The sequence below is a fragment of the Papio anubis genome, chromosome 3 (genome assembly GCF_008728515.1).
Source record: "Papio anubis isolate 15944 chromosome 3, Panubis1.0, whole genome shotgun sequence".
Classification (NCBI taxonomy): Eukaryota; Metazoa; Chordata; class Mammalia; order Primates; family Cercopithecidae; genus Papio; species Papio anubis.
Window position 1 is genome coordinate 126711069 of NC_044978.1, and position 10385 is coordinate 126721453.

The following is a 10385-nucleotide window of genomic DNA, read 5'->3' on the forward strand; positions in this document are numbered from 1 at the left end:
TCAATGAAAAAAAAATGCTACTCAAAGACACTTTTATAGATCCTTAAAACAACAACAGAAAAAAAAAAAAAAAAAAAAAAACACCACGGCTGTGTCACCCTTTTGCAAATCTATCACTGACTTCTTCAAAGCAACTATTATAATTTTATGCCACACACAAAACTAGGTAAGGTGAAAACTAAAATAGCAAGGTCATGATTAAATATTTGGATTTAAAAGCTGTGCCTGGCCAGGCACGGTGGCTCACGCCTGTAATCCCAGCACTTTGGTAGGCCCAGGCGTGCAAGTCACCTGAGGTCAGGAGTTTGAGACCAGCCTGACCAACATGAAGAAACCCTGTCTCTACTAAAAATACAAAATTGGCCAGGTATGGCGGTGCATGCCTGTAATCCCAGCTACTGGGGAGGCTGAGGCAGGAGAATCGCTTGAACCCGGAAGGCAGAGGTTACAGTGAGCTGAAATCATGCCATTGCACTTGCACTCCAGCCTGGGCAACAAGAACGAAACTCCATCTCGAAAAAAAAATGCTGTGCCTTACATTTGAGTCACAAGTACTCCAAGTCTGAGACAGACCAGTAAGCCAGTGCAGGTTTCATGACCAGGCCCCTACCTTGGGAGGTAATAATAGTAGATAGCATTGAGCGTCTACTCTTTAGCAGGGCCTTTAGCATATGCCCTATCCAGGCACAGTGGCTCATGCCTGTAATCCCAGCACTTTGGGAGGCCAAGGCAGGAGGATCGCTGGAGCCCAGGAGTTCAAGACCAGCACTAGCAACATAGTGAGACCCCATCTCTACAAAAAAGCTGGGTGCAGTGGCACACATTTCTAGCCCTGGCTACTTGGGAGGCTGAGGTGGGAGGATCACTTGAACCCAGGAGGTTGAGACTGCAGTGAGCCATGATGGCACCGCTGCCCTCCAACCTAAGTGACACAGCAAGACCTTGTCTCAAAGAAAATACATATGCCCCAATTCTCAAATAACTGTCAACTCAGTATTACTGTATCCATTTTACAGATGAGGAAACTGAGGCTCACAAACTGTAAAGAAACGAGTCTGAAGTTGAACTTAGCAATGTCAGGCTTCGCACCAGTTTCTACTCTGCAGCTCTCTTTCTCATTTCATGGTCACAGTGCCGTCTGCAGTGACCTTGATCAGTTTGTTTGTTTTAAAATTGAGTCAATAATGTTAACCTCAATCTATGTTCATACTTGTTGGGACTATTAGCAAAAGCACACTCTATTCTCTGCGGTCTAGCTGCAATCCAGGCTTGGGTAAGGCTCTTAATGCTTGCCCATTTGTTAAAAATGCAAGAGTTGTAACAACAATGGGCTTGGAATTACAGGGTTTGAAAGGAAGAGTCATTCACTTTTCTTAGATTTTTAGTAGTTTAATTGAGCATTAAAGATTTTTTAAAATGATGAGTCAAAGGAAGAGGGAGGGAGAAAAACAAGTCAAAACTGAGACTCTAAGAGATTCAGAGAAATGATGTGGCCCTGTTTCTGTAGCAATTGTAACTGCTGTGCTCAAAAATCCCAAAGAAAATGCTAAAGACCAGCTGAGTTGTCAGCTGAACAAAAAGATCCCAGCTACAAAACAATGATCTTTTGGAGGAATATAGGAGGAAGATGGAATGAAAGAGAAGGGCATGAAGGAGGGAGGAAGTACAGAAGGGATTTGTGTTCATCTCTCTTTGGAACGTTGAGAAAGAGCCCTTATTTCCAAGGCCAAATCTATCTTTTTTCTATGCAAGAGAGGCACTGAAGCCAAGTTCTGTGCCAGCATTGTGGAATTTATTGTGCTTCCGGAAGAGTTTTTTTTCTTCTGCTAAAGAAAAAGGGCCAGTATTAGGACCAATAATAATGACAGTGAATAATTAACACCAACCAAGAGCCAGGCACTGTGCTCAGTGATTTACAAACATCATCTAATTTGATTCTCACAACTTTAGGAACAAACAGTATTAACATATCCATTTTAAAGGTGAGAAAACTGCTTCAGAGATGTAAATTTGTCCAAGGCCATTCACCTGGTAAGTAAGTAGAAGAGCAGGGATTCACATTCAGATCTGCCTGTCTACTGAGCCTTGCTTACTCTAGAAAACCTTGGGGCAAGACAGAAGTCCATGACCATGCATTCTTGGGGCTCCTCAACAACCTGAGGGACTTGATGGAAAAGAAGCACAACCCAGTGAAGACATCAGGACCAGATACAGGTTACCTGATGCCCAACGGAAGACAGCTCATCTTTGGGCACATTTCAGAATGTGACTAGTGGACCAGCACCTTCCAAGCCCCAGCTTCTACTGACCACCTCATCACCCCACACTGCCTTGTTAATCTCCACCACTTCTCAGCTTCCTTGGCATATACTGAATCCCACATAGGATGGTGCAGATGCTCCAAGAATCCAGCAGGGCACCAGAGAACCCTATATCTGCCTTAACAATAGTCACGTTTGCCCCAAGACAGGATAGAAGGATGGCTGATCTATCAAAGGAAACAGGGAAAATTACTGCTTTGCATGCCTGGTGCTGTCACTGAAGTTATGAGGAAAATAGTGATGATGTCACTATGGGACACATTTAGGGGACTCGGATGACATTTAGGGAAAAAACAGAAAAGGCCCTGATGTTTCTGGGAGGCATCAGCCAGATGTCTGGAGGCCATCAGGGGAGGCTCCGCTGGGAAGCAGCCCCAGGACTCACACCTCCACACGGTAACTGCAAGGCATCACTCCCTGCTCTACCCATCTTGGGATTCAGGGCATTGACTAACTGTCCCTTTGGCAAGAAACTCCCAAGCAGGCATTTTTGTGAGCTCAAGCCTTCAGATGCAGGTTTTTCGTCTAGTTGGAGTTTGCTTTCGGTCCTTGAAAGTCATGAACTCATTGCTGAGGACCTAGGGGCACCAAGAGCATTCTGTTCTGACCGCCTGCCCACTCATAAAACAAAAAGGATAAAAAAGGAAAACAACATGCTCTGGCCCCAGGGAGAACTAACAACTTGATGAACTAACAATTTGATGGCTCTTTCACGGATGACATTTTACCACCACGCGAATTACTCTCCGCACACTGCACATCCAACACATCCCCTGCTGGGTGCACTGCATAGAGGCCTCCCCTTTCCAGCGCAACCTCATCTGGTGTGGGGGGTGGCAAGCAATGGACAGGCTGACCTTTTTCCTCTACAAGTCAGGTCCTTGAAGTGCATGAGCAGACCACTAGGGCATGAGCTTGGCTCTAATGCTACACATAACTGGTAGGGAGGTGATGAAAAAGGGCCTTCAGTGCGGTGGACATTTGTGGATCAAGGCACCAGGGCTTTCACTGAAAATAACCCTGAGTCAGTCGTCTGCCTAGTCCCTCTGCTTACCCTATGTAGCCTAGCCATGAGCACAACTGATCTTAGCTGGTCTCTGATTGTCCCTCATTTCTTCCCTCAGAGCTATTCATGAGACTGGGTACAGTGGCTCACGCCTGTAATCCCAGTACTTTGGGAGGACTGCTTGAGCCCAGGAATTCAAGACCGGCCTGGGCAACATGGTGAGACCCCATTGCTACAAAAAGAAATGAAAAATAAAATAGCCAGGTGTGGTGGTGCACATCTGTAGTCCCAACTACTTGAGAGGCTGCAGTGGGAGCATTGCTTGAGCCCAGGAGACTGAGACTGCAGTGAGCTATGATCGTGCCGCTGCACTCCAGCAAGACCCTGTCTCACCAAAAAAAAAAAAAAAAAAAAGGCAGCAGAAGCAGTAGCTATTCATCAGATAAGACCCATTGTTTGGAACGTTTCTAAGTCACAATTTTGGACCTTAAAACTCTAATATCTACCATTGTCTGCTATTTTTCTTTTTTTTTAGGGAGGCAATGAAGGTGGGGAGAGAATTAAGATTTAGGGGCTGGGCGCAGTGGCTCACGCCCTTAATCCCAGCAGTTTGGGAGACCAAGGAGGGCGGATCACGAGGTCAGGAGATCAAGACCATCCTGGCTAACATGGTGAAACCCTGTCTGTACTAAAAATACAAAAAATTAGCCGGGCGTGGTGGCGGGCGCCTGTAGTCCCAGCTACTTGGGAGGCTGAGGCAGGAGAATGGCCTGAACCCAGGAGGGGGAGCTTGCAGTGAGCCGAGATCGCATCACTGTACTCCAGCCTGGGCAACAGAGCGAGACTCTGTCTCAAACAAAAAAAAAAAAAAAAAAGACTTAGGAAGTAGCAGATGAAGCAAAGGCAGAATTTATCCAGGGAGGTATGGGATGGGGTTTGGGACATGCATCACAAAGGGGAAACCGGATTCCTTCAGTTTGTTAACTTCTCTAAGGAAGCTAGAGGAGACCTGGGCCTGGGAGGTGTCCTCTAAGCCACAGTCTTTCAGAACAAAGGTACTATCTTCACCACAGAGTGCGGTCCGGAAAGGGGTGACCTGGCAAACTTGGAGAGAAGGGCCTTGTCCTTGTGGCTCCTGGACCCACGCCAGGGTCTTGGGGCTCAGAGGCTGTAAGGAGTGGAGCCTGTGAGCCCTAGGCATGTAAGATAATATTTTAAGTGCTCACTGTTCCCTGAGCACTCTCTGAACACCACAGCTATTAAAGATAAGCCTCAATCCCCTAGAGGCCGCCGGGCTCTGAGGACCAAGCCCAGCCCTGCCCGGGCGGAGGTGGGGGGAGGGCGCTTGCTGGAGAACTCTGGGCAATAAGGGCTTTGGTTGGCAGCGTGGGAGTGTTCATGAAGCAACAGCAGAACCTCATAGTCTAGTCAGTTGAAGAATTAAACCAACACATAAAGGTGATGGTAAAAAGGACACAGAAATGAGGAGGTGCACTGAGAGAAGGAAAGATAAAGCAGCAGATTTCCCAGAGCTTTGGGGAGACTTTAAAGGCTTTAGGGATCCCGAAAGATCCTACCTCTCTAACCATCCCTCAACTCTGCTGTGCCCTCCCTGAGCCACACCCCCTAAGAGGTACCCACTTCTGGATGGGTTTGCTTCCAAGAGCAGGGACTGCAGGGTTTCAAAGGAAGGCTTGGAACCATAGTGGCCCCATTATCTACCTAGGCATTTGCAGCTGGCACCATGCCAAAAAAAGCCTTGTAGAAAGAGGTCTTATTTTCTTCTTCTTCCCCTATGGAAATAAAAGTAGGTTGTGTTTCTTAGAGATCAGGGAAACGGGAGCTGGAAGGGCATCTTGAATTACCTCGTCAAATTCTCACTCAGCATATCAATGCCTGTGCCTTTTGTCCTGGCTACTGCCGCTTCAGTAAAGGAGGCCAAAACCAGTTATTGCGGCCAGGGCGGCTGCGAAGTGGTTCAAAGATCAACGACTGGGGTCGTGCAGGGTGGGCACGGAGCCCCTGGAGCCTAGGGGAAGGGGAATAGTGGTCGGTGCCTGGGCTGCCTTCCCTACTGGCAGGAGTGGGGGTGTACGGAAGGAGGGTACCAGGAGAGCCACAGGTGCGGAACAGACCCGCACTGGCCAGATGGTAACAGGGTTTGGAGAAGGCTCTGCACAGCCACAGTCGGAGCTTCGTGCTAGGGTCAGACCGCTCTCGCCATGGGCTCGGTTTGCTCACTGAGAAACTTCCGAAGAACTGCAAATGGGCATAGAAGATTGCGGTGGGAGCAGGGACAGGGGCCTTGGAGAGGCAAGAGGGGAACCGGTATCTTCCATCTGGTGCGCGTAAACCAAGATTCTATCCTGTGCCGGGTCTCTCCTCCCTGGTCCAACTCCCTTTCTTGTCCTCATCTCAGCCCCCAAGGTCCGTGGCCCGCGGAGGTGATGGGGGAGGGAGACGGGGATAGGAGAGACCCATGGACCGCACGGGTTAAACAACCACCCGCCCGTCCTCTCTCACTGAGAACCGATTCAGCCTGTGCCGAGCCTCTCCTTTCGCGCGCCTCTGCGCCAGCTGTGGCGCCGCAGGACTCCGGGTCCCCTAGGCTCTCCATAGGGAAGCCGGCAAATGCGCTTCCTTACGCAGACCGCGGCGGGGTAGGGGGGCGCGGAAGTTGAAAATACCGGAACAAAAACACCTGCCCGTCCCAAGGGACGGAGAACTGGATGCCAAGGGGGCCCGGGGCGCGCAGCGGGAGGCGAGGAGAGACCGGGGGTCGCTGCGCACCTCCCGCAGCCGAGGGGCCAGCGGCGACCTCGCGCGCCCCAGCGCGGCCTGGCCACTAAGCCCGGGGCGCAGGGGGCGACGGCGGGACTTACCCCAGAGCAGAGTGAGCGGCTTGGCTTTGGGGATGAGCACCAGGGAGTACACGGCCCCCAAGTGGAGCAGGCTCATCAGGACGACGTTCCTCCAGACGATGTTCTGCCGCTGCCCGCGCGCGCCTGGCCTCTCCGGGCCGCCGCCGCCCTCCGAGCTTTCGAGCCCGGCACGGATTTCTTCCTTGGCGTCGCAGAAGGGGATCTTCCCCGCGTCGGTGGCCGGGCCTGGCATGGCTGGGCGAGGTGGGCGCCCGCAGCAGCAGCAGGCAGGCAGGCGCTCGGCCCGAGCGGAGATCGAGGGTGGGGGCGGGGGCTTCTGCCTTTTAGGGGGGAATTCTCCGCACGTCCTGTCCCCTCCTTCCAGCCCTTCTCCCGGACTCCTGCACTCTCCCCCAGGGTCTTAGCGTGGCCTAGGAATGCAGATCTTGGCGGCCGGCATCTGTTGCTGGCGTATCCCCCATACGGCTGCCCGGGCTGAACTCGGCGGCGAGAAAGAGCAGGCGCGCGCGGGGCGGGAAGGGCGCGCGGCCGGGGAGGGGTGCTGTGGAAACGGAGCTGGACCGGTGACGCTGAAGGGAGCGCTCCGAGGGAGCGTGGAAGAAAACCCTGCATAGCTACAGCCAATCAGGAGCGCCCGTGCGGCTCTTAAAGAGAAAGGCGCCCCCCGGCCTCCGCGGCCGGGCTCTTCTGGGCCGAACTGGGGAGCCCATTAGGCTGGGGTTGGCCGCCTCCGCCCGGGGGCGGGTGGGAGGTAGCTCCCGGGACAGGGAGCCTGCAGGGCGGCTCACAGCGCTTCTGCTTTTGTGTGTGTGTGACCCCCAAAATGCCTTTTATGGTATTTTTCCAGTCCCTCCCCCTGACAAAAAAACAAAACAAAACAAAACAAAAAAACTTCCTGAAACTATCATCCCTTTGAGAAGCCTTTTATTTCTTCTCAAGCCTCAGGCCACCTGGGTTGGAGAATTTTAAATACTTGCTTGGAGTCGCGACACTAGTTAAGGCCAGGCCGACGATGAGAATCAGAAGTCCCTGAGTCTGCCAGTTAGGAGGGCTCCTCAGGCCAGGGGAGGGTTGGAGGGCAGCTGCTGGTTCTGAATTAGGCAGCTGTGGATGACCCAGACACACAGTAAGTGCTCAGTTGGTGCTTGTTAGGTGATGCACAGATGATTTAGGCCAGTTCGCTGCCATCGGTGCCCTGCCAACCCGCTCGGCCCATCAGCCGCGCCACTCTGTTTATGGTCAATTCTAGCTAATCAGCGCACTTCTGCACCGTCTCCTTAGCTCCCAGTGAGGAACACTACCTTGAAATCAACACCATTGAGAATCGGGCTTTAAAAAAAATCACCCAGAACGTTCCAAGGAAAATTAACCTGTGAAAGATTTGTGTCTGCCCACTTCTCTCCTAAAGCTGATGGTTTACGAACTCTCCAGAGAGGACCCTAGTTGCACAGAAAATGGAGGGAGGGTTGAGCTGGAAGTGTCTGAAGCAGGTGTGACCACACTTGCGGGCAGGCGGCAGAAGGAAAAGGGCTCAGGACCGCAGCTCTGAGTTCTAGTTTTAACTGGCTGGAACCCAGCCCAACTCTCTGGGCACAGATTTCCTTACCTGAGCAGAACTAGTTTCTACTCTTACTTCCAGCTTGCATATTCCATGAATGTGAGTTAGAAGGGGCGCCATTATGTTGACCAAAACCTGCTTATTTTTAGATTAACCGTTGTTAGGAATCATTTTCAGGATTTCAAGAGAGGGGAAAAAAATTAAATACTGACTGCATGAAAGGGCCATGTATAAGCATCTTATTGTTAGCAGATCTGAGCCAGTCCTAGCAGCCAGACAAAACAATGCCCGATTTAAGCTGAAGCAAGGTATGTGGCACTTGTGGAATCCAGGCCACTGAGTCGGTGTTACTGTGTTGCTTCAGATGGAGCTGAAATTATAGAATTTGCCTGGAGACCAGATAAATGTCAGCGCTATATAATGACCAGTGAGACAATGGAACATGAAGCTGGAGGGTGCGAATTTCATCAGCCTGCTCAGCCTGGGCTATGTAATTAATCACTTTTTCTTCTCATACTCCCTCTGCTCCCCATACCCAGCAGACCTTCGTACTCCCTGTGGCTCTCTAGTTCAGACTGTCCTTTCTCTCTGTGGTAGACTAGTTGCCCGGCCAAAAGCCTCTCTCCAGGTTATTGGAAAGGCTCGATGCTGTAAAGACCCTCGTTCTAACCATTCAATCATTTATTTGACATTTATTGGGCATCTGCTATTTGCCAGGACTAGTGGGCACAGGGGATCCAAGGAAGAATGAGGTATGGTCCCGCCCCTAAAGGAGCTCCCATCTAGGAGCAAAGATGGATCAAACAAATGTAACCTCTTGACTATCACCTTGGAAGGGCAGAAAGTTACAGTCCATTATCAGAAAAAAAAATTTAATTAGGCATCAAACTTACTTACAAAGAGTCCAGGGGAAGCAGCAAAATAGTTCTTTATTGCACCCCTCACCCCGCAACCCCGAACCTTGTTTATCAGGTCAGCTACTCTAACTTGAATCCATCTTGAATGAACATCTTCCTTGCTTCCCTCCAGTGGGTCAGACCAGGTATGGCCAATCGTTTCAGCTGGCTGTCCTCATAATGGAGAAGATGTTTCTGTGTGTTGAGGGAGGAAAGAAGTGTTATTTCGGTTTTTCAGAGCCTGCCTATAAAAGGATTGTTGAAGAAAAATGGTCCTTCCAGGTCCAGCCTCAGAGTGAAACATCTGCAAGATACAAGATACACTCTTGCTAATAATGACGGTCCCCTTTAGCCTATTATGCAACCGGGGTCACTGCCTCTTTTCTCTGTCTTGCCAAAGACCCTAGTATAGTTTCTTAGCTTCTGGTCAGGACCCCAGGAGTGAATGAGTATTCACCTGTCCCAGGATGGGGGCAAATGGGACAGTAACCCTTATCCTGTCAAACACATAATTACCAAAAGTGTGATAAGAGCCATAATGGTGGTATACGCAAGATAATGTAGAGGTGCAAAGGAGGGAGTTGTTAATTCACACAGGAGCAGGGAGGAGGGGGAGTGATACCTGGGGAAGGATTTTTTAAAAATATTTAATTGTGGTAAAATACATGTAACATAAAATATATGTAACAAAATTTACCGTTGTAACCATTTTTAAATGTACAGTTCAGTCGTGTTAACTATATGCACATTATTGTGCAACCCATCTTCAGGACTTTATCATCTTGCAAAACTGAAACTTTATTCTCATTAAACTCCCCTTTCAATCTCCATCCAGACCCTAGCAACCACTGTGCTACTTTGTTTCAATTAGTTTGACTACTCTAGATACATCACATAAGTGAAATAATAGAGCATTTGTCTTTTTTTTTTTTTGAGATGGAGTCTTGCTGTGTCATCCAGGCTGGAGTGCAGTGGCGCGATCTCGGCTCATTGCAAGCTCCTCCTCCCGGGTTCACACCATTCTCCTGCCTCAGCCTCCTGAGTAGCTGGGACTACAGGCGCCCGCCACCACGCCCGGCTAATTTTTTGTATTTTTAGTAAATACGGGTTTTCACCATGTTAGCCAGGATGGTCTCGATCTCCTGACCTCGTGATCCACCTGCCTCGGCCTCCCAAAGTGCTGGGATTACAGGCGTGAGCCACCGCGCCCGGCCGAGGATTTGTCTTTCTGTGACTGACTTATTGCATTTAGCAGAATGTTTTCAAAGCTCATCCAGGTTGTATGTATTAGAATTCCCTTCCTTTTAAGACTGAATAATATTCTATTGTATGGATATGAATTTTATTGATTTATCCATTCATCCATCAGTGGACATTTGGGTTGCGCCACCTTTTGGCTCCTGGAAATAAATGTTGCTATGAACATGGATGTACAAAGATCTCTTCAGGACCCTGGTTTCAATTCTTTTGGATATATATGTTTATCCAGAAGTGGTATTGCTGGATCTTATGGTAATTCTATGTTTAATTTTTTGAGGAACTGTCATACTGTTTTCCATAGTGGCTGCACCGTTTCATATTTCTACCAACAGTGCCCAGGGGTTCCAATTTCTCCAAATCCCCACTGATACTTTTTCTGTTTTTTAGGTAATAGCCATCCTAGTGGGTAAGGAGTGATATCTCATTGTAGTTTTGATGGCCTTTCCTTAATAATTAGTGATA

General features: G+C 49.5%; 1 protein-coding gene across 1 annotated transcript in view; it reads right to left on the bottom strand.

The window, feature by feature from the left end:
- SCD5 (stearoyl-CoA desaturase 5) overlaps positions 1-6903 on the bottom strand; it is a 166744-nt gene extending 159841 nt beyond the window's left edge. Inside the window, exon 1 of the mRNA XM_017958729.3 lies at positions 6210-6903. Within this exon, the coding sequence (XP_017814218.1) occupies positions 6210-6441 (232 nt within the window). The 5' untranslated portion in view covers positions 6442-6903. The remainder of the gene's footprint in view (positions 1-6209) is intronic.
- Positions 6904-10385: the final 3482 nt, after the last annotated feature.